The sequence below is a fragment of the Vipera ursinii genome (assembly GCF_947247035.1).
Source record: "Vipera ursinii genome assembly, chromosome: 10".
NCBI lineage: Eukaryota > Metazoa > Chordata > Lepidosauria > Squamata > Viperidae > Vipera > Vipera ursinii.
The window spans coordinates 21984810-22011942 of record NC_139520.1 but is presented as its reverse complement, the minus strand read 5'-3'; the positions used below and the strand labels follow the sequence as shown (position 1 = coordinate 22011942).

Here is a 27133-nt window from a genome sequence, read left to right as displayed (position 1 = left end):
AATTCCCAATTATAGGATAAAACAATGTAAGATTGCTTTCTGAAGCCCGAGGTCCATGGTGGCAAACCTATGGCACGCAAGCCACAGGTGGCACGCAGAGCCCTCTCTGTTGGCATGCGTGTCGTCACCCCAATCTTATGCCTTCATCTGGGTTTTATAAAACCTTTGTGCTTTAGGCCTCCACCAGTGTGTGCAAAAATAAATAAAAAAATGGTGATGCCCATTTTGCTCTATGAGTTCATGGTGACCTAACCCTAACCCTAAGTGGAATTTTCCTCCAATGGGATTTTCCCATGTATTTTACCAGGAAACATAGGGCAGCCTAGAAAGGTAAGTGCCCTCCTAAGTCCATTTTCCTGTATGAGTTCATGGTGATCTAACCCTAACCCTGCATGGAATTTTCCTCCATTGGGCCACGCCCACTTGGCACCCGGCAATACATAAGTGGGTTTTAGGTCGCAGTTTGGGCACTCAGTCTCTTAAAGGTTTGCCACAATTGCCCTAGGATTTTTAAAAATAGGTTTCTCACCCAAGAAAAGGTATTTCTGCATTACAGGAGTGGATTTTATGGTTAGGAATTGGATACAAACTGTCTTTCAGGGAGGAAGGGATAATGATGTAAACATTCTTATTTTATTTTTTTATTTATTCAATTTCTATAGCCGTCCAACTCAAGGGACTTTTATTGTGTTTTGGTGTAAATGGACTGTCTCCGCCACATCAATACAGAACTTGAGTCCTTTTGAAAATTATTCTTCTCTAAAATCTTCCTGCTGTTCCCAACGAGGCTGTTTGATGGGAAAACGGAGGATCTGCACCCTGGGACAAGATAACAAGGCAGGCCGTGATATTATTGGGGAGTGGGGAACATGTCCCCATCTAAGAAAAGTGCAATGACCTTAATTTACAGGGATCTGGGTGAGGACCAAGGTACACCGAGCGTAGCTTTGAAACAGGAGAGAAGGAGGATTGGCTATGGGTGCCCAGATCTTTCCAGCTCAAGTTTCCTTTTCCCATGACAAGTGGAAAAGCAGCCCTCCCTCTCAAATGCCAGCCCCCAGAAATAGCCCTGCCCGCCTCTGGCTGAGGAAGTCGCTCCGGCCCCGGGGCCAAGCAGAGCAGAAATAGTCCGGCTCGCTCTATCTATAGCCGGCCGGCCGCCCCGCGTGGAGCCCAGCCCCGCCCCGCCCGGCTGATGCTCGCGCCGGGGATGCCGGGCAGGTGGCAAGAGCGCGGGGGGGGGGGGCTGCCTCTGCTGCCGGGCTCCTGCTCCGCAACGGGGGGCTCCGCAGGTCGGCGCCTCGCGTGGGCGGGCCGGGACCCGGGACGCCCCACGCGGACCCCCTCGCGGGGGAGGAGGGAGGTCAGGGCACGGCTGCGTTGCCCGCTGGTCCCCGCGGGAAACGCTGCTCAGGGTCCCCTCCGGAAGAGCCCCGCGGGAGGAGGGCCCACAAGGGCGAATGTCCACGTGGAGATTCTTCGGCAGCGGCTCCCGGTTGTCCGAAAGGGGCTTCTTCCAAAAGGCGACTGGACTTCCTTGGTTTTCCCCCCTGGAAACGCTGCTCACCCAAGAGCGTTGCGAGAACCGAAGAAGCTTCTTGGGTGAGGAGCAAAACGTTTTCAAGGAAAAAGCAAGAAAGTCCAACTGCCTTTTGGGGGAAAAGCACCTTGGGACAAAACGCGGAAAGAAGGCAGAGCCCCAAAGGTGCAGTTGGACTTCCTGAAGACGCTTCGCTTCTCACCCAGGGAGCTTCTCCAGCGCTGACTGGACGGCGGGGAAGGGAAGAAGCGAGTCCACCTGCCTTTCGGGGAAGGCACCCTCGGCGCAGCCGGGACCCGGGCGATCCCCGCAGGCGAGGCAGGCGAAGGCAGCGGGGTCCACCGGCCAAGGCGCTTCCGGCCGCCTTCGGAGCGCTGCCTCGGGCTGGGGATTCGGCGGGCCCCCCGCAGCCCCCGCGTCGCCCGGCAAGCTCCCCGCCCCGCCGCGCGTCTCCGCCAGCCGCACACCGCAGGAGCGCCGGGCCCGCCCGGGGAGGGCGCAACGGAGCATGCGCGCGCGGGGAACCCGCCTCCAGGGCCCCGGTGCCGCGCGGGAAGCCGCCCGAGTGGGAAACCCGTCCTGCTCCGAGGCAGCCGCGAAGGTTCCGGCTGCGATGAGGCGAGCCGACGGCCCCATCGCCCGACGCGCTCCGATTGGCTCAGAGCGGCGGCCGGAGGGGGCGGGGAGCGCGCCGATTGGGCGACGGGGCCCCGGCCGGAGCGGCCTGAGCCAATGGCGGGCGAGGGGCGTGTCGCTCGCTTCGAGGGAGGCACGTGCGGGGGGGGCGGGGGCGGACGCCGCTCCCAGTAAAGCAGGACTGGGAGGACTGGGAGGCGAGCGCGAGGGCTGGGCAGGCCGGGCTGGGGTCCTGCTGAGGAGCGGAGCGGCGGCCGCAGCAACCAGCGGGGCTCCGTTGCAGGCGCCGCAGCATGAGTCCGCCCGTGGCCGGAGAGAAGCGCCCGGCTCTGGTCACCTGCACGGCGCCGGTCAACATCGCGGTGATCAAGTACTGTGAGTAGCGCGGTGGAGCCCGCGAAGGCTCCGTATAAGGTTTTGCAGGAGGGCTGGTCGCGATCAAGGGGGCTGGGATGGGAGACCACCAGGAGATCGCCCAGTCAAAGCTGTAGGTGAGACCAGGAGGTGGAAACGCAGCCTGGAAGGGCGGGGGGGATGTCAAGGGCTCCCCAAGAGGCTTTTGCTGCTCGTATTGATGAAGTCTCCTTGCGGGAAAGGAGGGAGGGATGGGAAAACCAAGGAGGAGAGAATCCAGGGCCAGGAAGAGCAAGGAGAGAGAATGGATGATGTGACAATTTTGTTTCCCCAGAATAAAACGAGCCTCCTTGAAGAAGCTTAAAGGGTGCGATTGCCTTTATAAACAAAGGCGCCAAATAAAAATTGGGAGAAACTGATATTTGGGGCTGTAATCTTCTATACCTTTCTAAGAATAATTGGCTAGAGGGAGATGGATGCCCAGTTTAAATGAACCAGCTTGAAGTTCTCTGCTTTTTTATTTAGCAGCAGATCCACTGAGTATTTGTATGTTGAAAGTACCTGTAAACTAAGAAGCAATATGTGGAACATTGAGTTTTCCACGGTAAACCCAGCTACCCACTCTGGCAACCATATCGACAAATCAGGAGAAGGAGGAAGATCCTCCACAAATAAATATAGGTTTGTCTGAAAGCTGTAATTAAAATCCAGCCTGCTGGCAGCCGAGAAAACAGGTTGGGGCAGCTCTATCCATCCCCCGATTTATGAGGTTCTCCAGCCTCGGCAGATTCAGTGACCTGCCCTGCAGTGGTCAGTTTATCATCCCCAGTTGAAGCCATGTCCTTCTTTCGTCATCCAGGGGGGAAACGTGATGAAAAGCTGATCCTGCCTATTAATTCGTCCCTCAGCATCACCCTGCACCAAGATCAGGTTGGTCCTGGACTGTCACAAGTGACCTGTTTAGTTTGGGGTGAGCGACTTCTGCCTGCAGGCTGCAGGTGGGAGAAGGAAGCTCTGTGGCTTTAGGACAATTTCAAACCTCCTTAAAAGCTGCAGTTGTAACTGGAAATATTGTTAGGACTGCTTCTGCTATTTGTTCCTAGTTCATTTCTGTGCTTTGGCTGTCATATTGTGATTGCCACACAATAATGTTTGGATTAATGTTTGGAAGCAAGTGATATATCCCCTCACTAATGTGCAATCAGAAGAGATCCAGTGGCTTAACGGGATAATCCAGTGAGAGCTCCAGGATGCTTAGTAGGCTTACTCACAGTTGTGACCCACCTGCCTTCTGTTGCTTTGTCCCAGCTGAAAACGACCACCACAGCCGCCTTCAGCCGGGACTTTGTGGAGGACCGCCTCTGGCTGAATGGGGAACCGGCAGATATCGGGCACCCCCGTCTCCAGTCTTGCCTGCGGGAAAGTAAGCGCAGGGTCGCCCAGCCTGGGTTCTGGCAGGGGCAACCGAGGCATTTGATGCTCTGTTGCTAAAAGAGGGAAGAACGACTCGACTCGGCAGCCTTTCTCTGTGGAGTTCAGGGGCCTCTTTTGGCTTATCTGCTATGCTTAAAATGTTTCCAAGCCATTCTGCATTTCAATGGGGAGGAGGGGTGGAAAGAGAAGTCTGTACAGCCAAAGAACTCACCACGGTTCTGATGCTTTGTTTTGAAGGACTGAACTCAGGTGAGCAGCGCAGGTTTCTTTTACCTCTGAGGGCTTTCAGTGAACATGGAAGCTGATTTCAGCCCCAGGATGGATGGCCGGGTAGCCTGGAGCTGCCTTGCTTTAGATAGCAGATAGTGACGCTGTATAATTGGAGGTTTTTGTTATGAATAATATTCTTTTACTCTTGTCTATAGTAACATAACTTTCTTCTAGTCTTTGACCAATTCAGACCCCTCTCCCCATAGAAAAGGGAGATATGCAGGAGAATAGTTGCTAGGGGAGACCACAGCATGGAGGAAATGTTTAAGCACGGTTGTGAGACATCCCCCAGCCAATAATAGGCTTCACCCAGACCCAAAACAGAGCTGTCCATTTCTGTCTCTTTCCTGGGACCTTCTGCTCTTCTCTCTGTCTCTTTCTCAGTCCGTCGTCTGGCTAGGAAGCGCCATGGCAAGAGCAGCGGGGGTGATGAGGGGGACCCCCTTCCCCTGAGCTGCAAAGTCCACATAGCCTCGGAGAACAATTTTCCCACTGCGGCGGGCTTGGCCTCTTCTGCTGCTGGCTATGCTTGCCTGGGTAAGTGAAGCTGGTCCGAGTGGGGCCCTGCAGATCCATTTCTCAGGGGCTGCCATGGCCAGTTCCGGGATGAGGATTATCTAACCTGGGCTGGACTGCAACTCCCATATGCCACAGCCAGTCTGCCCAGGACAAGAACTTGGGGAGTTTCTGCCCCAACCGTCCTAAGGGTGCAGCCACGGGGAAATTCTGCTGTGGAACTGGCTGCCCTCTCGCTTCCCTTCCAGTTTACACTCTGGCCCGGCTCTACGGTGTGGAGGGGGACCTGTCCGAAATTGCTCGCCAGGGCTCTGGGAGCGCCTGCCGAAGTATGTTTGGGGGCTTCGTGCAGTGGGTGATGGGGGACGATGCCGATGGCAAAGACAGTGTGGCCCAACAGGTGGCGCCAGAGACTCACTGGCCGGAGCTGCGGGTCCTGATCCTGGTGGTGAGTCAGGGCTGTCTAGTAGTTGGGCTGGCCCAGTTGCCAGGAGGTGGGGGAGGCAAAAGGCCCCTTCTGGAGGACTGAGCTGTTGGTGCTTCCTGTGCCCCCCCCCTTGCTCCTCTTCCTCCTCCATGGCAGGTGAGTGCAGAGAAGAAAGTGGTGGGCAGCACAGCCGGAATGCAGACCAGCGTGAAGACCAGCCTCTTGTTGAAGGTAGGAGATACGACTGCCCGGTCACATGCCCCCACCTTCCCACATGTCCCTGTTGGCACCTTTCCCAGCTCCCTGCCCTCCTTCTGCCCCATCGGCGGCCCCGGACGCCCACCCCATCCAGTTGCTTCATTTGCAGCAGTTGCAACTAGCCAGCTTGAAGTGTGGCCCTTGACAAACGACCACTCGCTTAGTGATGTTCGAAGTTACAGCACTGGAAAAAATGATTTGTGACCCCACCCTTATGACCTGATAAAATTGGTGGCGACTCACTTAACTGCCTCTCTTAGCAATGGAAATTCTCATCCGAATGGTGGTCGTAAGTCAAGGACTACATGGTTTGCTCAGCCCTGGAAGAGCCTGAAGGATGAAGACGCTCCATCGCTTCCCTTGGCTGAGTTTTGAGGGAATCCTGGCCTCTCCCCTTCTAAACCGGGCCCAGCGATACTCTGATCACCAGGAGACCCACTGACCCCCACACACACCTTGTTCTCCTCTTCTAGCACCGGGCCGAGGCCCTGGTCCCAGAGCGCATGGTCCAGATGAGCCACCACATCCAGCAGAGGGATTTTGAGGCCTTCGGTCAGCTCACCATGAAGGACAGCAACCAGTTCCACGCCACCTGCTTGGACACCTTCCCGCCCATCTTCTACCTCAGCGACATCTCCAAGCAAGTGATCGCCCTGGTGCACCGCTTCAACGCCCACCACGGGGAGACCAAAGTACGTGGGGGGCTGCAGTGCCAGGGGTGGGGCGAGGTGACCCCTTGGGGCAGGCTGGCAATTCTCATCTTCGGCCAGCTGGTCAAAGGATCAAGTCCAATTGGATCAAATACTTGATTTGTCCAAGTGTGATTGGACACACATGGAATTGGCCTCCAGTACAGAAGCTCTCAGTGTACGTCCAAAACAGCAGACTCATCAGCCTCATCCCAATAAAAGGGGGAGTATAAAAGATTATAATAAGGATAAATAATAATACTACAGCCATACGACAGCACTGTTGAATATCTGTGTTTATTATGCATATATCGGATTATGGCTGGGGAAAATTATTCCATCTACATTTTATCCTTTTCCGACCTTTTCTGACAGGTGGCCTATACGTTCGATGCCGGTCCCAACGCCGTCCTTTTCCTGCTGGATGAGACGCTGGAGGAGTTTGTGGAGGTGGTGAAACGCAGTTTCCCCCCCAAGAGTAACGGAGACCAGTGAGTGAGCCCAGCTTTGCTGCTTACTTGGGACGTTAGAGCAAGCCCCAAGCGCCCACTGAAAGTAATCCCCATTTTTTTAAAAAAAAAAAGTAGCAGAAGTGGTCTTTGCTTATAATCCCTCCTGCAAGTGCTTGTGGTTATTCCCCTGTCTGACATTTTTGCACTAAGCAGTTTATTTCTTGATACTTGAAAAGATTTCTTCCTCGTGAGAGCCACCCCAAATACTCCTGGCGGAAAACTGCTCTTTGTGAAAAATATTAATTCATAGTGCTAGTGCAATATATATAATTTGTTAATTCTGTAGTCGCTCCCCCGTTAAACCAATGATCAAGTGACGTGTGCTGAAAATCATGGAGGAAACACATTTAACTCTTCAGAACTAGCCAGAGGCAGCTTGTGGGAGACCCAAAAAGGACGGATTCTGTTAGGAAATAGATGTTGAGGAATTTGGCTTCTTTGAAGTCATTCGTAAATATCAAAATGCTGTTTTCTTTAGCAAAATGTTCCTCAGGTTTTGCTTCCTTGGTTTTGCCTCCTTCGGCCCCATCTGTTTAATCATTTATTTATTAGTAGGTTTACATGCTTCCCATCTCGCTGTCCCAAGGATTTTTTTTTTCATCCTCTCCTCTTAGGTTTCTGAAAGGTCTCCCCGTGAAGGCGGCAAGTCCCTCGGAGGAGCTGCTGGCCGAGGTGGTTCGGGATCCCATCCCAGGAGCTGTCCAGTACCTGCTGATCACCAAGGTAGGGGCCTTTCTTGGTGGCTGCCAAGGGGCATCAAACACGAGGGCACCCTCTCTGCCGGCTCTCCCTGAAGGTCTGCCAGGTGTTGGGGGAAGAAGCAGGCGGGGGAGGAGGGGCTTCCTTTCCCAGCCTGACAGATTTCTATTTTATTGGTTCTTTATTGAGCCTTGGGGTGAGATTTGAGGGATCCTTGTGCCCTTGTTTTCTTGCAGACTTTTCATTACCAAACTAGGTAACGTCATCAATGCTGTAAGTAGTGGAGTCAGTACTCCGTATAGCTCTGATGAGGTTACCTAGTTTGGGTCATGCAAAGTCTCCAAGGAAACCACCAAGCTCAGAGACCACCAAGGACCCCCTCATTTCGACCTTGAGCTACAAATATTCTCCTTTGTTGGGATGTGGTTTCTCCGGAGGCATCATTTTAAGTGATTTTACCTTCTGGGAAAGAAACGAGAGAGAAGCCATTTTCCCTCCAAATGCTGGTGTTGACTTTTCATCCAGAGGAACATTCCCTTTTCTTGCTTATATTTGCCTGCACCTAAAACCCTTGGAACCCGTGGGCTGAAGTGTGGCATAGGTATGGGGTTAGGCTCCTGCTTTTAAAGTCTACTTCCAGGTGTTTTAACCAGGATGCCCTCAGCAATTGTCCTTGTCGGTCACCCCAACATTTGAGAGATCTTATTTTTGGCCTAATGATCAGCCCCCACCCCACAAAATGATCTGACCATTTAAATACAGACAGATTTAAAAATAAGGAAACCTTGCAGGTGTTTGGGTATAGATAACAGTCATTAAATATTATCAATATATCAAACAACTAAGGCTTGCGACCAAAGTCAAAAATAACAAAAAATGCTTCTTTCAACATATAAAAAACAAGAAAAAAGTTAAGGAAATGATTGGTCCTTTAGTGGGGGAAAGTGGCAAGAAGGTGACAAGCAATACGGAGAAAGCAGAACTATTTAACTCGTTTTTTGCATGTGTCTTTACACAAAGGGAAAAAACAGTCCAACCTACCAAAACCAGTGCCATAAAAAACAGAATAGAAACGCAAGTTAAGATAGGCAAGAAGTAAGTGAACACCTGTCCAGCCTAGACGAGTTCAAATCACCAGGACCAGATGGATTACACCCCAAAGTTCTCAAGGAACTGGCAGATGTGATCTCAGAACCACTGAACTATATTTTTCAAAGATCCTGGAGCACTGGGGAACTACCAGAGGACTGGAAGAGAGCTGATGTAGTTCCCATCTTCAAAAAAGGGAAAAAAATAGATCCAGGAAACTACAGACCTATCAGCCTGACCTCAATACCTGGGAAGATTCTGGAAAAGATAATCAAACAACAAATCAGCGAACACCTTGATGCAAACAAAGTCATCACTAAAAGTCAACATAGGTTTGTCAAAAACAGATCATGCCAGACAAATTTTGACCAAGTGACAAAATTAGTGGACCAGAGGAATGCTGTAGATATAATTTACTTGGACTTCAGTAAGGCATTTGATTAAGTAGATCAAACACAACCTACTACTTGATAAGATAGAAAAATGTGGGTTAGATAGCATCACCACCAGATGGATTCGTAGCTGGCTGACAGGCCGTACTCAGCGTGTGGTCCTCAATGGAACCGCATCTACATGGAAGGAAGCGTGTAGTGGGGTGCCCCAGGGCTCTGTTCTGGGCCCAGTGCTCTTCAACATCTTCATCAATGATTTGGATGAGGGGATAGATGGGAAACTCATCAAATTTGCAGACGACACCAAGCTGGCAGGAATAGCCAATACTCTAGAAGATAGGCTTAAGATACAGGAGAATCTGGACAGACTCGAACACTGGGCGCTATCTAACATAATGAAATTCAGTTGTGAAAAAAGTAAGGTTCTACATTTAGGCAGGAAAAATCAAATGCACAGGTATAGTATAGGTGGTACCTCGCTCAATAGTAGTAACTGTGAGAGGGATCTCGGAGTCCTAGTGGACGATCCCTTAAATATGAGCCAGCCGTGTGCTGCAGCTGCCAAGAAAGCCAACACAGTGCTAGGCTGCATTAACAGAGGGATAGAATCAAGATCACGTGAAGTACTAATACCACTTTACAATGCTTTGGTAAGGCCACACCTGGAATACTGCATCCAGTTTTGGTCACCACGATGTAAAAAAGATGTCGAGACTCTAGAAAGGGTACAGAGAAGAGCAACAAAGATGATTAGGGGGCTGGAGGCTAAAACATATAGGGAACGGTTGCTGGAATTGGGTATGTGTAGTTTAATGAAGAGAAGGGTGAGGGGTGACATGATAGCAGTGTTCCAATATCTCAGGGGCTGCCCCAAAGAAGAGGGAGTCAAGTTATTCTCCAAAGTGCCCGAAGGCAGGACAAGAAGCAACGGATGGAAACTAACCAAGGAGAGAAGCAACTTGGAACTAAGGCGAAACTTCCTGACACTTAGAACAATTAACCAGTGGAACAACCTGCCTCCAGAAGCTGTGAGGGCTCTAACACTGGAGGTTTTTAAGAAGAGACTGGACAGCCATTTGCCTGAAATGGTATAGGGTTTCCTGCCTGAGCAGGGGGTTGGACTAGATGACCTCCAAGGTCCCTTCCAACTTATTATTATTATTAATAAAATGCAGTTGACAGTTCCAGCATTCTTTTCCCTAGCACTTCCTCTCGCCTGCCTTGCTGTTTCACTTATCCCCTTCTGTTTTTTTCTCTTGGTTCAGCCTGGCCCAGGACCATCAGTTGTGGATGATGGGAGCTGTCATCTCCTGGGGGAAGACGGGATGCCGCGAAGCAGCAGCTGAGCCCAGGGCAGCTCCTCTGGGGCTACCCCGGAGCCAGCCAGTTGGAGAGGCTTGGCTGACGGTTGCTTCTTGCTGGGCGCAAAAGGGATAAATTTTGAGGGTCTTTTCCTGTCCTCACCACCCGTTTCGTACTCTGCTTTTTGATTCGGCGCCTTAAGTCTTGTGGACGTCCCTGGCCCATAACTATTTATATAGATTAATAACCTTCAGTTTCTTTCATACGGTTTTATTATTAAGAGAGATTTCTAAAATAAATGAGATATTCTGCCTGGCCGTCTTCTGGAAGCTTGTCTCAGCTGTGGACGTGACAGTCTGGGTTTCTTTGCCCAGCCTTTCCTGATCGTTCTCTGGATTTGCGTGGTGTCTTCCTCTGTCCCCCAAAGTAAAAAAGAGTGGTAACCATTTTTAAAAGATGTTGCATAAAGCTAGCTTGCAAATGTTACTAGAGAAAAGAGAAAAGTTGTAGGATTTAGGGAAAAAAATTGTTCAGTCTCTTCAGAAAGCAACTTAAATGTTCTTTCCCTTGCCCAAATCCACCTGCAAACCCCCCACCCCCCACCTGGAAAGGAAGGGGCGGAAGGAATCTGGTTGAAGAACAATCTAGGAAAAGGTGGCTGACATTGAAAAGAAGGGCTGGAGTGGAATCCTGGCGGGAGGGCACCCTAAAGTCCAACCCTGGTATAAGACCTGTGGACCTTCAATTCCCAGAATTCCCCAGTCGTCACACGCTCAAGTCTTAAAAGTCGCCAGGGTTGGAGACCCCCGCCCTAAAGGACCCAGACCAGGTTCATCGGAGGGGGGGAGGGGCCGGCGCCCCACTCCAGCCTTGCCCAACCCAGGGGGAAGCAGGACCCCCTTTTTTCTTGCACTCAGCTGAGCGGGGGTCCCTGGGATGCCTTAATGGCAGCAAAGCCTCTTCGCGCCTCGCTGTTTCCACGCAAGGAGTCGGGGGGGGCGCTTCCCCTGCAGCTCAGCCGCGGATGCTCCGCTTTCCGGCCGCCGCTTCTTCCAGCGGGGAGCAGAGGGCCGTCCGAAGGGCTTTGCCGGCGCCGGGGAGAGCCGCCCGGGCTGCCTGCGAGCAGCGGGAGGGGGGGGGAGTCCCCGGGGCGTTGCCGGCTCGGCCGCCGGAGGAGGAGCAGGAAGGACGTAGCGCGACCCCCCCCGGCTGCCCCCCCCGCCCAGCCTCCCCGCCCGGCTGAGTTGCGGCGGCGGCGGCGGCGCGATGGGGCGCATCGAGTGGGCCATGTGGGCGAACGAGCAGGCGCTGGCCGCCGGGCTGAGTGAGTCTGGCGGGCACGGAGAGGGGCGGGCGGGGGGGGGCGCAGCCACGGCCGGGATCTTGGCGCTTTCTCTCGCTTCACACGCAGCCCCCCCCGGGCTTTCTTTGGCTACAAAGTCTCGGAACTTGGCTACCAAGTGTCCAAAAGCCCCCCCCCCGCCACGGCCAACCTCCGCTTTCCCGAGGGGTAAATGTTGGGGGGACTTAGACCAGGAACGTGAATGGAAAGAGGGCTGGGAAGGGTCCCCCCGTCTGCCCCCAGGCCTTGGGCTGTCGTTCCCATCATCCCCGACCCTCAGCCATGGCAGATGGGGATCGGAGTCCAGCCACAGTTGGATGGACACGGGATCGACCGAAATGAGGGTCCCGCTGGCTTTGCTTATTACAGACGCAACCGTCTCTCTCCCTCTTCCCCCCTCTGTGTGGGGGGGGGAGGTGGAGGGAGGGGGGCAGGTGCGGCCACAATTTTCTTCCCTGCGAGCAGCGTGGGACGTTGGCTTTCCTCGGCGGTCGCCCTTGACCCCCGCGCCTTCACCCCATCTTTCCCCCTTCTCGTAACGGGGGAGGGAAGAGGGGCCATCGAGCACTTGGCCCTGCCCTGGAGAGAGAGAGAGAGAGAGAGAGACTGCTTGCGCTTGCAGGAGGAAGTGGAAGCGGTGACAATAAGGGGAACGGCGTTTGGAAGGAGAAAACGGCCGTTGCTGGGGCCAGATCTCCACGTCCTTCCTGGCCCTTTTGCTCTGCTTCTGGGCAGTGGCCTCTGGGGGACCGAGATGGAAAAGAGGGACATAAAACTTTTTTTTTAAAATCCAAAAAGAATGATCCTGCCCTGCCCACTTTCCCTCACAGCTCAGCTTCACAGGTTATCATCGGCAAGTTGCTGGCTGATTCAACAGGCAGGTAACTCGCCCAAGTGAGCCAAGGGGCACGCGGTTAGCCAGCCGTTCCCTTGTTAATGCAACCGATGAAATATTTGGCCAGGATCCACCAAATATTCCCCCAAATTTCACAAGGACAGCGGTAGTCCCAAAGACACTCTTTTGAAGGAACATTCCTTGAAAATTTAAAAATCGTTCTGTCCGCTGTGGGGTTTCTGGTCCGGCCCGAGTGATGAACTGGGCGCTCTTGTTGACCCCCATTGGCCCAGGCGAGTGGACGGGAGCTCACGCCAAACACCGGCCACGAGAACCGCCTGTGCACATGAGGAAGCAGAGTGGGGCTGCTCACGGGGGTGGCAGCTTTCACTTCTCCCTTTTGAGTTCTTCCTCCTTGAAACGGGGTGGGGTGCAAGCAAAGCAGCTGCCTGCAGTTCTGTGCCTGCACTGAATCCTAAAACCACAGGAAAAAGGGCGGAACCCCCCCCAGTCCAGTCCAGGATCCTGATGCTTCCAGGAGTTTGAACCCCTCAGGAAGGCACATCGCACGCTTCCAAGCCTACAACTGAAAGTTGCAGCACAGAGTATCTGCGTCGCCCTTTGCCAAGATACTCTGCTCTGTTTTATCCCTCTTCCCCCCCTCTGTCCTTTGGCACCGTGGGAGAATGGGCACTTGGCTCTTTGGAGGAGGAGGATGGGGGCTGGAGTCCCACCCACTGAGAAAGGGCTGCTCTGCTTGCATGTTGGATGGTGTAGAAGATGTGAGAATTTTGCCCCTGCGTGTTATTGTTGCCCAGCAGCTGCCCTTCGCAGCAACCTGCCTCTTCTGGCAAGGAATTCCCTAAAGGAATTCTGGGAAAAAGTGGGAACTTCTCTGTGCAGCTTCAGGTTGCAAATCTGTGCTGTGCTCAGCAGGCGACAGGCAATCCCCAGCTCACAACAGTTTCTTTAGTGAGAGCACTGGGAAAAATGACCTACGACCGTTGCAGCCTCCCTGGGGTCAGGTGATCAAAATTCAGATGCTGGGCAGCCGACTCACATTTATGATGGTCGCAGCGTTCTGGGGTCATGTGATCCCCTTTTGCGACCTCCTGACAAGCAAAGCCAGTGGGGAGGCCAGATTCATTTAACTGTTTTACTGACTTAACAACTGCAGTGGTTCACTTAACAGTTGTTGCAAGAAAGATCATGAAGTGAGGCAAAACTCATCACTCTCACTTAGCAACAGAAATTTTGGGCTCATTGTGGTTGTAAGTTAAGCACTGCATGTACATTTACCCACAAGATGATTAAAAGCATGGTTAAACGTGTTTATCCACAATGTTCCTCTTCAGTTGCCAACAAAGTTCTGCCATTTCACACGGGCTCCGGAGTTGACGCAAGTTCCCAGTTTGCTTAATTTTGGATCTGAAAAGTGCATTGTGGATAGAAAACAAATAATCACAAACAAAATGATTTCCCTCTCTCTCTCTTTCTCTTTTAGTCTTAGTGACCGGTGGTATCGTGGCTGTTTCAGGCCAATTCAAAAGGTGGGAGATTGCAGTTTATGCAATGTATCCTTTTGTGAAGATACGTTAGTTGTATAAATTCTATTCCGCTGTAGCCTTCTAGGACAAATAACACCTGGAATGCTTGTATCTATTTTAAAATGATATCCATATTAAAAGGAGTCTGAACGTTAAGTTCTGCCTTAGTCATGGAAGCTGGTTGGCTGACTTTGGTCCAGTCTGTTTCTCTCAGCTTAGCCTACCTCGCAGGGTTGTTCTTGTGGGGAAAATAGGAGGAGAAAGTTATGTTGGATATGTTTGCTGCCTTGAGTTATTTGAAAAATAAGGCGGGATACAAATAAATATTCAACATGGGGACTCAGTGATGATTGGGTTCCAAGACAGAAAGTAGAAAAATTAGGGAAGCTTAGACGGCTTTGCTTCTTGCAGCGTCTGATTGCAAAATTTGGAATGTTTGTGGTTGAAGAATTTGGAAATGTTGTGGCTGTGAGTAGGATGGAAGAGTGAAGGTCAGGTCCTGTTTGCCAAACAGGGTCCAGGAAGTTGCATTTTGTCTGCTCTCCGGGGTTTTCTGCAAAGGTTCATGGAGGAAGAAGAGTGGTAAAGGCGAGGCCAGCACAGCAGCACAGGCAGATCACGAGGGAGGGAGCCCACATTGGGTGATTTCACCCCGGGGCGAAAGCCAGGGTTTGTGAAAGAACACACAAGAATCTGGGCATGACCGACAGGGCTGAATTCACCCAATTTTACCCAATCTGGAGCCATTGTGGATTTTTAGACTGGCAAATAAAGCATTGATGATCAGCCACAGTCTTTGGGAATGTCTTTGCAATGATTACTTCTCTCGGGTTCCAAAAGAAAAAAATAATAATCAAAGGATGCTTTTTGCCGCATATGCTGGTAGAAGGACGGTCTCTTTGGCCCCCAACAAAGAGCACCAAAAATCGTGCCAGGATTTAGGTCCCAGCTGTCTGTACCGCTCAGCCAACCCCCCCCCCCCCAGCGAGCCTTGTTAGAGGGCCCACCTTTCTCCCTTTCCATCTCCTTTCCCCCCACCCCCCCCACCCCCAGAGGTGCTCTTAATCCTGTCCTTGGATGGGGGGGAGGGCAACAGGGCTTATTTACTTCTTATTAGTTCTTAAATTTGTTTGCTGCCCATCTTGCTTTGATGGGACTCCTCCCTCTCACCGCCTGTTTCATCTCCCTAAGATTTTTTCCTCTTCCTTGCGTTTCTCCCATGCTGGGGATGGCAAATGTGCTCTCACTGTTGTACCACCCCAGGGCCCGACCTTTCTTAAATTGCGCGTCTCTGCCTGGTCTCTGCCCCTCCTGCCTAAAACTGGCTGCCTGGGGTTGTTTCTCATAGTCCTGAACTCTTTCTTTGTCTCTGCTTGTCTCTCTTCGCTGTCTTGGAGAAGCCTTAAAAATAATCCTTATTTTTGTCCTTAACCCTTTTGTCTAAAGAGTGGCAGGAGTGTTTGTTTGCTTTTTGGAGTATCCCCGAGGAAAAAGGAAAAAGGGATCTACTCTAGAGAGATGGTGAGTGTTGCGTTTCTTGACTTTGTGAGGGGGAGCCTGGATTGGAGACCTGGTGCTGGGCGAAGAACTCAGCCTGCTGGGAAAAACAGCTTTCCCTAAAACGAAGACAAGCCTCTACGTGGTCTTCGTGCCATAAAAATGTTGCATCAGGGATTGGACGGAGAGATGTGATTATTCTCTGCGCCTCCCTGTTGCTAGCACTTAGAGGGTAAACTATGTAAATGGAGGATGGCCAGATCGATCTGGATCTTTTTGAAAGGAGGAGTTGGGGGGATCTACAAGGTGAGATTAGTTGGCATTTTGCCTAGCCTATGGCAGGACAAGAAGCAACGGGTGGAAAGTAATCAAGGAGAGAAGCGATCTTGAATTAAGGAGAAACCTCCTGACAGCGAGAACAATCAACCGGTGGAACAGAAATTGCCTTCAGAAATGGTAGGCACTCCATCACGGGAGGTCTTTAAGAAGAGATTGTCTGAAACGGTTGGTATAGGTCTCCTGCTTTAGCAGGGGGTTGGACTAGAAGACCTCCAAGTTCCCTTCCAACGCTGGTGTTCTGATCTTATTCTGAATCTGTGTTCAGTACCAATAAATGCATGGAAAAGGGTGTCCTTTTCTGAGTGTCACAGAACGCTTCTTCCCTTGAACTCGGCGTCTAACTCTGTGCTGTCTCTTTATTCTGATTTCCCGCAGTGGCCAGAAGTATTTCACAGCTGCTGTGAAGACCTGTGGACCTCTAACTAGGAATTATTATGTCCGGGCCATTCTCCACGCATGGTAATTCGCATCATGACCACTTTCAGACTCGGGCACATCCACAAACCCTGGGCAGGATTTGCAGCAGCCGCTTCTCCTGCTCAGGGTTGGAGGCTGCGGAGGAGGAGAAGGGGAAGGAGGGCAAAGATATTCACAGATGGTCCTCAGCTCACGGCTGGTGGTTTAGCAACAATTTGAAGTTACAACGGACCCCCTCAAAAGCTTTTTATGACCCGGTTTTGAAGTTATGACGTCTGCCTCTCCCCATGGTCATGTGACCACTTTTAAAGCCACCTGTATGGCCATTTGCTGTATCCCAGTGTCACTTGACTGGGATTTATGACATTTTTCCAGATACACCCCAAAATGGGTTCAGTTATTGACTGGTGCAAAAATTAGGTTGTGAAGTCGGGTGCTGGCCAAGTGTCAATTGGTCATTGGGAGGGAGTTTGATGATCGCTCATGGGGAGTTTTTGCGTTTCAAAGACACTTGTGGGGCAGAGAAAAATACTTCTGCATGTGTTTGGGGAGAAGAGGAGGGGAGAAAGGTAGACCACAAGACTGCATTGTTTTTAAAAATGTAGACTCCTCACTTATCACGAACCAGGAGAGGTTACAGGGGCTCTGATTGTCGGCTGCAAGCAAACTCCATAGTTTAGACATGCCCTCACCAAATTGCAGATTTATCTGTCCTGCATCACTCAGTTCTTGAAAAGAAAACCACATTTATGTCCATGGATGCCAATCAATGCCAAATAGGAGCTGTGGCTTTAGAGGACCATATTTCTCAACACTACATGCCGTGGATCTAATGCCCAGCTTGAGGAAGCTGATTTGATAGCTTTGGTCACTTAAGGTTTTCTGGAGAGCCAAACTCGAACCTTGTTAAATTATATAGTTTTCACAATCACAGGGGCTGTGTGCCTAGCTAACTTTTTTCTCTTTTAAACCTTTGCTTTGGCAGCCTAGCCATTCCTGCAGGATATTTGCTGGCCACCATCCTTGGCACCGTTTGCCTGGCCATAGCAAGTGGGATCTACTTATTGGTAAGTGGCGGGCAGACTAGCACAAACATGAGGGTTATAATTCTGATTCTCCTACTTAGTTTTCTCCTCCCCTCCTTTTGAAAGAGCCAAGAGCATTTTTAATAGAGGATTTTGGACACACAGAGAGATAAAATATATAATTCTGTGAAGTCACCTGTAATAGACCCATCGTCCACTTGTAGAGAAAATTATTCTAAAAGACACCACTCCTCTATTGCTCATTAATTAGCCACTTAAAATGTAGTGGGTTGTTCATGAGTTAAGTCAGTTTATCTATTTAATTTAGCCAAAACTTAAGGTAATCCTTCCTGGTGGCAAAGGGACTTTACCTGTGCAAGGTAGGGAAAAGCCTTTGACAACCCTCTTGCACCCTCTGCTGGCTGCAACGGCTAGGACTTTTTTTTTAAGACAACGTGGTTGCGAATGTGTTTTTGGTTTCACACAGGTCCTAAGAAGCGGGTATCTGTATCTTTGGGTCTAAAGTGATATTTGTCAAATTAAGATTTAGTTGGCTGCATTTCCAAACTACAGTACATTGAGCCCAGTGAATAAATCAGTGAACAAAGATTAAAATCCAAAGTTTAGCCGGGGAATCCTGGGAGTTGAAGTCCACCAGTCTTAAAGTGGTGGCCATGGTTGGATGCCCCAGCTGTAGATATTTATCTCATTTGATTCGTTGCACTGCATTTTCTTTTCAATTTCTTTCATATGCCTAATTTTACTTGAAACTCAGCCTTTCCTAATTTTCCTTCCTTTCCGCAATAAACTCCCTCTGGCTTTTATCCCTCAGGCTGCCATTCGTGGCGAAGAGTGGCGCCCCATTGAAGCGAAGCCTCAAGAGCAACTCCAGGTGGGAGGCACCATCAAGCACCCCCCCAGCAACCCACCGCCCCGGCCCCCCGCAGAAGCCCGGAAGAAGCAAAGGGAGGGAGAGCAAACTGGCCAAGACAATCCTATTGAAGTGGTTCCTTAGGAATCTCCCCCATCAGATAGACTGCAGTTGGAGGGGGAGGCTCCACTTCTGCTTGACCAAGGCATGGGAGACGCCCTCCAGGATTGAAACCCTGGGCAGATCTTTCTCAAGCAGAAGGATGTGGCTGTACCTGAACTCCTGCAAGCCCCTGGGGGGGGGTGTTTCTGTGCTCTTTCTCTTATCTTTCCTTCCTTCCTTCCTTCCCCCCTGCTGACCCCGACTGGATGTTTCAGACAGGCAGGGCCAGTTACTGCCAAGCCATAGCTGATGCTGATTTTAAGCCCGAAGGAAGGCAAAGTTGTCAATTAGCTTTAGATACAGACATAGACTTTTCTGAGGCTGGATTCAAATTTGAAAAGTTTTAAAGAAAAGGTTTAACATTTGAAATACTGATATAAAAAGGGGTCCCAAAGCTTCCTGGAGCACATCAGACCTGGCCACACCAGCAAAGCTCTTGGCTTTATCTCTTACCCTTAGAAGGGAACAAGTTGCTCCTATTTGGGGCAAAAGAACCGCTTCCGTCTACCCACCCTCTGCTCCTTTGCTCTTTCCTCTTCCTTCCTCCCAATCCAACTTATTTTGCCCCCACGTCGACCCACAAGAGAGCAGGACTTTTGCACCCACCCTTCTCAGGGGTCTTGCCAGCCCCCCCCCCGACTTCTGTCCTCGTTTCCCAAAGTTTTTGCCCCAAACTGCTGAAACTGGCACCCACTGCTTCCCCTCGGCTGCTGCTCCTATTCTGCCTTTAAGTCATTCCGCACTTCTTTGCCCCCATCTCGTTATTTCAGCTCTGATCAAGTCTGGCTTCTCTCCTTTCCAAAGGGCGTCAAAGAGACCGTGTTTCTACAAATCATGCATACATCGTGTTTTAGTCAAATGTTCCCAAGAAGCAACATTTTTTAATTGAATGAATTAATCTTACCACTCCTTCCATGTTTATTGTATTTTATCTGGCCTTCCCATGCTTTATTAAATTCCTCAATTTAACGTATGAAGTCTAATCTCCTCCCCCGTGCTTATTTTTAACTAGTTCAATAAACAAACATCCGTTTTGAGAACGTTGTGGTGGGTTGTTTTTTTTGGCTCAGTGTTTTAAATTTATCTGTTTACAATAAAATATATCTTGCTCAACCCAGCCAGACTGAACATGGCTGAGAAATCCTCCTCCTCCTCATTATCAACAACCCCCAAATCTGAACTGCCCCCCCCCAAGTTGCCTTGAGGAAGAGCCGAGACTGGCCTGCTTCTCTCTGGAATATCGGCAATGCTCCCATGTTAGGAATAAAGCCATCTGAGTCAGCTGCTTTCAGTACAGAAATAAAACTTTTATTAACGCAGGGAGTCCACCCCCCTGAGGAACAATAAATATTGTATGGCATTACAATAAATACATATAAATAATCCAATAATTTAAATTAGTTTACAATACCGGGGGAGAGCAAAGGCCTCATTAGGACAAGGAAATAAACAGGTGGGGAGCAAACCCAGATCGAGGACAGCCCTCCCCGCTCCCCAACCAGGTTTATCTCGGAGAGCATCTGGGAAGCTCAGCCGGAGACCCACCTGGGGCAGCTCCAGGAGAGAAACCTGCTTCAGTCCAGCTGTAGCAGCTCCTGGGGGTGGGGGCGAGGGGGGGGTTAGGGCCAGCCACATCCCGGCTCAGCCCCTCTTACCAACTGTGGTGGGGATAAGATGAAGGCAGAGCCTCACGGCAAAAATCTCCCCTCTCCCGAAGGCCCCCTCCCCTGCCAGAAGGCAGATCAGGGCCAGCCCTGCCTTACGCAGTCTCAGAATATTGGGGTGCTGGGGACACTGGCCCCCCAAAAGGGAGGGAAGGCTTCTTTGGCCCCACTTCTTTGGGAGTAATAAATATAATAGCTTGAAGCACTGGAACATCTCAAAAATACATTAACATAAATACAAATAAATAAGCAGGAATTCCTTTCCATTTGTTGGAGAGCAAAATGCTTTTTAAGGAGCTTCCGGTTGGATCCCTCAAGGGTGGGGATGAAGGCCAGGTTTGCGGGGGCCCCCCTCAGAGGAGGGGTGTCACAGCCACCGGCTGCAAAGCACCAATGCTTTAAAACAAACACAGTTCCCGATGAAGCTGGAGGGATGAGGGACGCAGACCGAGGCCCAGCCTAGGCCCTGCTCAGCTGCTGTAACGCGGGATGGCGCAGGTGCAGGCCACGGGCACATCGATGTAATCCTTCTCAAAGGAGAACCTCTCCACGCTGCCGCCGTTGTGTGGGCAGGCCTTGCGGCGGAAGACCATGGTTCTCTGGAAGACCTCCACCGAGTTGAGGGAGGTGGTCTCCCGGCCCGTCTTGGCATCGATGCAACCTTTGCAGCTGCACCTGGCGAAGGCCAGCTGGCGGGGGAACCGGTTCTCGTCTTCATCGATGCTGCAGAACAGAGGGAGGGGAAAGGGGGTTAGACACCGCCATGTCTCTCCCTGGGGAATTCTGGGAACCGTTTGCTGAGAAGTCTCCTGGGAACTACTGGGGAAGGAAGGCCAATCACAAAGCTTTTGGGAGAGGCAAGAGCATGTCTGTCTGGTGGGAAGACACATGTGCTCACTGGATCAGACCAACCACTGGGGAAACGGAGGAGTCGTTTGCCCCAAAACATCCCAGAAGGATGCCGTGCTTCTCTGTCTCCATCCTGGAGCAGGGGATCCCCAAGGAGATGCCCTCACCCAAGAGGGCCAAGCCATCACGGGGCTTGTTTGGCTGACCTCTGGAAATGGGGTGAACCCAGTGATTCTTAGCCAGCCATAGCTTGTGGTACACCTGGATGGAATCCCGGCCAGGAAAGGGGAAAGGTGTGGGGGGACTCGGGAGCAGATTGAGGGCAATCCCAATTCGGCCCCTGCGTTTCAAACCACCCCAGGCTGCCTCCAACTCTTGTCACAGGGTCCTTACTGGTATGTCCAGGGCGAGATGGACCTCTTGTGCACTTCACCGCTCTGCATATCCTGGAGCTTCAGGTTCGGGCAGCCATGGCTGTGATGCCTCCGTGGGTGTGGGTGGCTGTTCTGCTCATTCTCCAGGAACGGGACCAGCTGCACACAGTCTTGCTGTTGCAGCAAGGAGACCCAGTTCCGAAACTGCACCGGCATCGGCTCATTCCCCAGCTCCTCCGTGGTGAAGCACCCCACGTGCTTGGCATCTGCCCAGGCGAGGCACAGAAGGGCAACCAGGAGGGACCACTGTGGGAAGTAAAAGAGGACAAGCTGAAGAAGGATGGGGGGGGGGTTCCACTTTTCCCCATGCCTTCTTCCCCCCACTAAAGTGTCAGGATTAGTGAGCAGTTATTTCAAGTTTATATGTCTATGGAGAGTCTCAATCATCCAGTTCCATGGTTGTCCCAAAGATATATTTCCCCCCCAAAATAACTGGACACTCTTGTTTTTTCCTTGAAAACATTTCGCTTCTCAGCAAAGAGGCTTCTTCAATTCTCAGGGAAAAAGTGCCTTTTGAACTATCACGTTTACAACAAAAAGGAGCGTTTATCATCTCTGAGGGGACCTAGTGTTGCTTAATTGATCCCCATTTCCTGAGATTTGTAACCAGGAATTAAACCACAAAGCTTCTCTCTCCAATGGGAGGTTTACAGCTGCACAAAGCCAATTAATTTAAAACCTCTTTCCTTATCCATATTTGAACAGCGCGCATTCCAAGGAGGCTTTGCCCTTCGCACTTTCTAGAGAATAACCTCTGTCGCTTCCTTTTATGCAAGCGACCATAAAATTGTCCGGCAAGGGTGACTGAAAAGAAGCCAGGATATTTTTATGACCAAGAGCGTCACCTGAGTTTTAGAGACGGTTGGCCGTGTCAGATGCTCTCTCTTTTTAAAGGCCGCTCCCCGAAACCAAGGGATGCAGGAGAACAAGGCTCTTCCTTGGAGACTCCGCCTCCCTTTTCCTCTCCCCTCTCCACCCGCAGCCCTCTTTGCCTTAGCCACCTCTGGAGCTGAACATGTGCAGAGTGCTTGAAGCACCTCTGAACACATGCCCCATCACCGGCAGGCGGGCAGACCCAGAGGCCATCAGCTCCTTGCTGACTTTGCTGGCCAGTTGCCCAGAGTCCCTGGCCAGGTGTTCAGCTGGCCCCGAGGCGTTTCCTTCCCACACCTGGTGGTGGCAGAGGCCGCCTTCTTACCATCTTGAATGAACCGGCGGGAAAGAGGCAGAGGCAGAGAAGGATGCTCCGGAGTCCCTTTTCGATTCTCAGCTGCTGCTCCGAGGCAAGAAGCCCGTTGTAGGACCAGTGATCTGAGACACCTTGACACCTGCCACCTGTTATATACCCAGGGATGTTACACACCTGGAAACTCCAACTTCTTCTCCCTCCTCCCCTTAGGGAAATAGTTGAGTCTACTCATTTCCTCCTTGGCTGCCCAACAGGGGCGTGCAATCACTCCTATCTCTTCCCTGTGAGCTTCTCGCCTTCAGCCTGGATGGCTGATATGGATGCTGAACCCCTGCAGGCAGCCATTTGTGGGGGGTCCTGGGCTAGGATGATGAGAACGAGTCCAGCCACACTTGAACAGGCACCTGTTTTGCACTTCTGCCTAGCATTTGGGAGGTGGAACAGGCAAGGATTGGAGCAAACTAGGTTTAGTGGCTTGCAGAAATCATCTATTGGTTTTCTACTCTTCCAATACTTTATAAAGAAAAAGCACGTGTTCTTATTTCTCTAGTTCAGGGGTATCCAACCCTGGCAGTTGTGAGACTTGTGGACTCCAACTTCCAGAAGTCCACAAGTCTTAAAGTTGCCAAGGCTGCACACCCCCTGCTCTAGTTCCTTATAGGCAACAAATTAACTTGTTATTTCAGTTTCTATTTAATTTTGGCTTATGCTGGATGTACAGACCTGCTTCCAAAAAAAAGGGGGGGAACGGGGCAAAAGTAATAATAGCTTTCTTTTATTTGATCCAACTCTTGATGGGAAGGTGAAGATGAAGAAAATTAAAAGTCTCCACTGCATGAACCTGCTCACAAGCAAGTGCTAAATTGAATTGAATCCCAAGATCCAATAAATTAACAGCTTTTAACTCCGCAGCTTTAACCATCTTTGTAATTGTTGTTTTCACATGTATTGGTTTTCAGGATCGTGATAAACTTAGTCAAACTGAAGAGCTCAGATCAAGGTATTGGAAATAAATCTCATTTAGAAATCAAGATTTAAAGTTACTATTTGAAACAAACATACCAGGGGGGAAAAATCTCCCCTAGAGTGTGAATAAATTGGATGGTTGCAAAACTGTGAGCAGATTTCCAGGATCATGGGGTCATCTGGTACAAATAAGGCTGTGTGACCAGGGATAATCAAGAGGGCAAAAGGGAAGCTGAATGGAAAAGCCCCGGGCTGTTTAGTGAGAGAGGCTGGAAAAAGGACCCAGCTGGGAACAAGGGAGAAGCAGGAAACATCCTGGTTTTCTTTCTGTAAATTTCCCTGTAAAGGCATTTGTGTTGTAGCTTATTGTGTGTTAAAAGCAAGGGTAAATTAATGTACTTGTTTGTCGGATTTGTGTTGCTTGTTAGTTGGTTAATCCCCAGGCCAGTGGGAGCCCCTCTCCAGATTTCTGTAAATGAGCTCCTCGACTTGGCCTAGTGGCTTTGCGGAGGCCCTGACTCTGGGCCAAGCAGCGGAAGCGGCTTTCCTGACTGGGGGGGCCCTGAAAAGAGGAAACCCCTCCTGGGCTGCCTCCAAACTGGTCCCTGCCAAAATGGTTCCATTCCCCCCTCCCCCCTACTTAAGTGGGCTTGTTAGGCAAACAAAAGACCTGGGAGCAAAATCAATGCAATGCTTGCTGACCCTCCGTTCGTTCCTTTGCTTGGGAAGGGGTGAGCAAGCTCAGCTTGATCCAGAAGAAGGGAAGAATTTGAATAAACCCACTAAAGTGGGTTTCCTGTTTCAAGGAGGTTTTGTAGGCTGAGGGTGGAAAAGGTTGAACCGGGAAGTTCTCAGGTCTGCTGAGTGGGGGCCAAGCTGACACATTATGAACAGAACAGAACAGAACAGAACAGAATAGAATAGGAAGGGACCCTGGAGGTCTTCTAGCCCAGCCCCCTGCTCAAGCAAGAGAACATCCTAGACCAGGGTTAGGCAACCTCGGCTCTTTTATGACTCATGGACTTCAACTCCCAGAATTGCTGGCTCAGGAATTCTGGGAGTTGAAGTCCATGAGTCATAACAGAGCCGAGGTTGCCTACCCCTGTCCTAGACCATCTCAGACAAGAACATGGCTGATATCCAAAGCTGGCTAAGGAAGGCTGGGACAGAAGAATCCCTCAACACCTCACAGGGGTGTTTTCACTCTGACCCAACATGCGGATTGCCGGCTTGGAAGTGATCTGTGAACTCGGCCATTCTGGTTTGGTAAAGTGAGGGGCCTTAGAACTAGAAAGGAGCCCAATCCTTGGCCGGAGCAGGGAAACCAGGGTGATGGCTTGACATCTGCCAGGAATTCTTCTGAATTCATCCAGATCCCTCCTTGGCTGAAGCCTCCCCACTGCATGGAAATGGGCTCCCCCCCAGCCAATGGGGAGGAGGAGGAATATTTTTTTCTCACACTAGAGAAGGAGAAAGAAGAAGGAGGAGAAACCATCATTTAGCACCTGAAGGCAGCCCAAGAAGCAATAGGTGGAAACTAATCAAAGAGAGAAGCAGCTAAAGAGAAATTTCCCGACAGAACAAGCAGTGGAACAATTCTTTGCCTCCAGAAGTTGTGGGCGCTCCATCCCTGGAGGTTTTGAAGAAGAGATGGGACAGCCACCTCTCTGAAATGGTAGAGGGTCTCCCGCTTGAGCAGAGGGTTGGACTAGAAGACCTCCAAGGTCCCTTCCATCTCTGTTATTCTGCTAGTACAGCCATCTGCGAACAGAGTCAGGAGCTGCAAACTCCTGTAAGGGGTCCCTTGCCTGTAGGTGTCGGTGCCTGGAGAAGTCACAAGGGCCTCCTGTAAATGCAGATTTATAGATTTGCAGCATCCTCTGCCGGGAGCCGTGCCCGGTCCAGGACCAGCTCATTCCATTGTGGAAAAGAGCCTCTTCCTGCCAAGCCCGTTTCTGCCCACTCTGTACTCTCCTTGATTTCAGGAGAGTCACCAGCCGGTGGAGGGCTGGGGGTGGGCAGCGCCTCATGTCCTCTCTTGCCAGTAGGGCCTGGCACAGTGGCCTCCTCTGCCGAGGACCCTGCCAGCATCGTTCTTTCTCTTCCTGGTCCTGATGTTGGCGGCTAGACGAGGTTTCTACCCAGGGCGGAGTGGCAGATGCCGAAGGGAAGGGGTTAACTGGTTTGCAAAGATGTCGAAATTGGGTGAAAAGGCAACTGGAGTCAGAGCAGGTTCTGATCTCTTTTATTGGGTCATGGGACGTCTGCAAACCGGCTTCACACGTTCCCTTGGTCGCCCTCTCTCTGATGTCGTTATCCTCTATGTGTATTTGTGTGTGTCATTGCCTCCCAAGCATATGACTCGCTGCTGCCTGCCCACTGCAGGGAAAACCCCTCCACGTGGCTTGGATGGCGTCAGGCAGCCCCGTGAAGTGGGGGGAGCAGGAAGAGAAGTTGCCAAAGGACCCACGGGGGGGGGAGCAGCCTCCTCTCCTCACGGGCATCGGGGGAGGGGGCAGGCAAGAGGAGCTGCCTGCCAGGTCTCTAGGTGCCAGGCCAGGTCAGGTCTCTAGGTGACCTTGTCCTGGCTGCTCACCCAAACTGCTGGGAATTAGGGGAATTGGAGTCCAAGGCCTATCAGGGACACCAGGTTGGAGAAAGGCCAGCCTGCTTGGCTTATCCAAAGAAGCTGTGCTGGAGATTTTCCTGGGGGTGCTCTGCATTCCTCCTGGGGACCCCCTCCCCCAGGCACGTCTGGCTCTGCAGACACTTGTCTGGGAAAGCTGGGAAGTCTCCAGGAATTGCTGCGGGATTCCTGGACTGGACGGATGCCGAGTGCATCCAGCAGCCCTCGGAGGGCGGCCTGGATGGGATCCAAACCCCGCTTGTATTCCAGGCTTTGCTGATTTTAACCAGGAGGCGTCTGGCAGCAGCTTGACCAACTCCAGCATTTGAGGAATAAAAGAAGCTTCTGCCTTTTAATCAATTTTTTAATAGAATGGTTGCTCTCCGACTCCGGATTTCTGGCTACCAATGTACTAACACAGCTCTTCTACAAGGATCGTCAGCACATCTTCCTTCTTTTTTTCCCCTTCCATCCTTCTTTCCCTCCCTCCCTTTCACCTTCAAGGCAGTGAACATATCCAAAACACTTTCCTCCTCTTATTGACCCCACAATAACTTTGTGATGTGAGTTGGGCTGAGAAGAGGAAAACAACTAATAAATTAAATTAAATTAAATTTGTGGTGACCAATAAACTATGAAAAATTAATAGGCGATTCTGCTGCATATTTGTCAGATTAGCCCATAATTTCCTAAAGACAACAGACTCCAGCCTTCTGTGAGTGCAGGGGCTGCAGAATTCTTCCAAGCAAGATTCTTCTGATCTTTGACCTGGATTTGCTCAGAAGACCCAGCTTCGAGTCCCACCAGGCTCAAGGTTGACTCAGCCTTCCATCCTTCCCAGGTAGGTAAAATGAGGACCCAGATTGTTGGGGGCAATAAGCTGACTTTGTAATAATGCCGCTTGGGGTGTGTGTGAAAGCCCTAACAAGCAGGCATATACATAGAATGAAGGCTACTGCTAAGTTTGTAAGCCGTCCTGAGTCTTCGGAGAAGGGCGGGATATAAATGGGATTAAAAAAAACAAAACATCTTGAACAGGCCTTTGCACGGATGCTTGCTGGGGGATTTGTGCAAGTGGAGCTGGTCTGCAGCCACCTCAACGCTTAGCAAAGTGTCACGCAGGCAGAGCTCCAGCCAGTCAGTGAGGGAAACCACGCGGCACCACGAGGAAAAAGGAGCCGCTGGGCCATTCGTGGTTTTGGGGACTTGCTTGTACCTCTCTGGACTGGAAGAAGACACGGTCTCTTCGGAA

General features: G+C 50.9%; 3 protein-coding genes across 6 annotated transcripts; 2 read left to right on the top strand and 1 right to left on the bottom strand.

Moving 5' to 3' along the window:
* The first annotated feature begins 2328 nt into the window (after window positions 1-2328).
* On the top strand, window positions 2329-10433 carry MVD (mevalonate diphosphate decarboxylase). Of its 3 annotated transcripts, XM_083370308.1 has the most exons (10): window positions 2329-2551; window positions 3390-3460; window positions 3839-3953; window positions 4619-4771; window positions 4999-5198; window positions 5334-5408; window positions 5909-6127; window positions 6500-6615; window positions 7251-7359; window positions 10082-10433. In XM_083370308.1, the coding sequence occupies exons 1-10, from the start codon at window positions 2470-2472 to the stop codon at window positions 10160-10162; spliced, it is 1221 nt and encodes a 406-aa protein (XP_083226434.1). In that variant the 5' UTR covers window positions 2329-2469; the 3' UTR covers window positions 10163-10433. The 3 variants fall into 3 exon arrangements, 2 of the variants coding, with proteins under 2 accessions (XP_083226434.1, XP_083226435.1); XR_014493389.1 differs by lacking the exon at window positions 10082-10433 and having other exon boundaries at window positions 6500-6679; XM_083370309.1 differs by lacking the exon at window positions 3839-3953 and having other exon boundaries at window positions 3390-3500.
* Window positions 10434-11221: 788 nt separating this feature from the next.
* Window positions 11222-19193, top strand: CYBA (cytochrome b-245 alpha chain). 2 transcript variants are annotated; one of them, XM_083370617.1, is made up of 6 exons: window positions 11222-11442; window positions 13800-13869; window positions 15289-15363; window positions 16054-16137; window positions 17081-17162; window positions 17953-19193. In XM_083370617.1, the coding sequence occupies exons 1-6, from the start codon at window positions 11385-11387 to the stop codon at window positions 18133-18135; spliced, it is 552 nt and encodes a 183-aa protein (XP_083226743.1). In that variant the 5' UTR covers window positions 11222-11384; the 3' UTR covers window positions 18136-19193. The 2 variants fall into 2 exon arrangements, with proteins under 2 accessions (XP_083226743.1, XP_083226744.1); XM_083370618.1 differs by having other exon boundaries at window positions 11370-11442; window positions 13800-13845.
* A 793-nt stretch (window positions 19194-19986) lies between these two features.
* Window positions 19987-21439, bottom strand: IL17C (interleukin 17C; the record flags this gene model as incomplete). Its single annotated transcript, XM_083370919.1, has 2 exons — window positions 19987-20540; window positions 21060-21439. Coding segments are annotated over 2 exons (633 nt in total), but the record flags the coding sequence as incomplete, so codon positions are not given.
* Between the last annotated feature and the right edge of the window lie 5694 nt (window positions 21440-27133).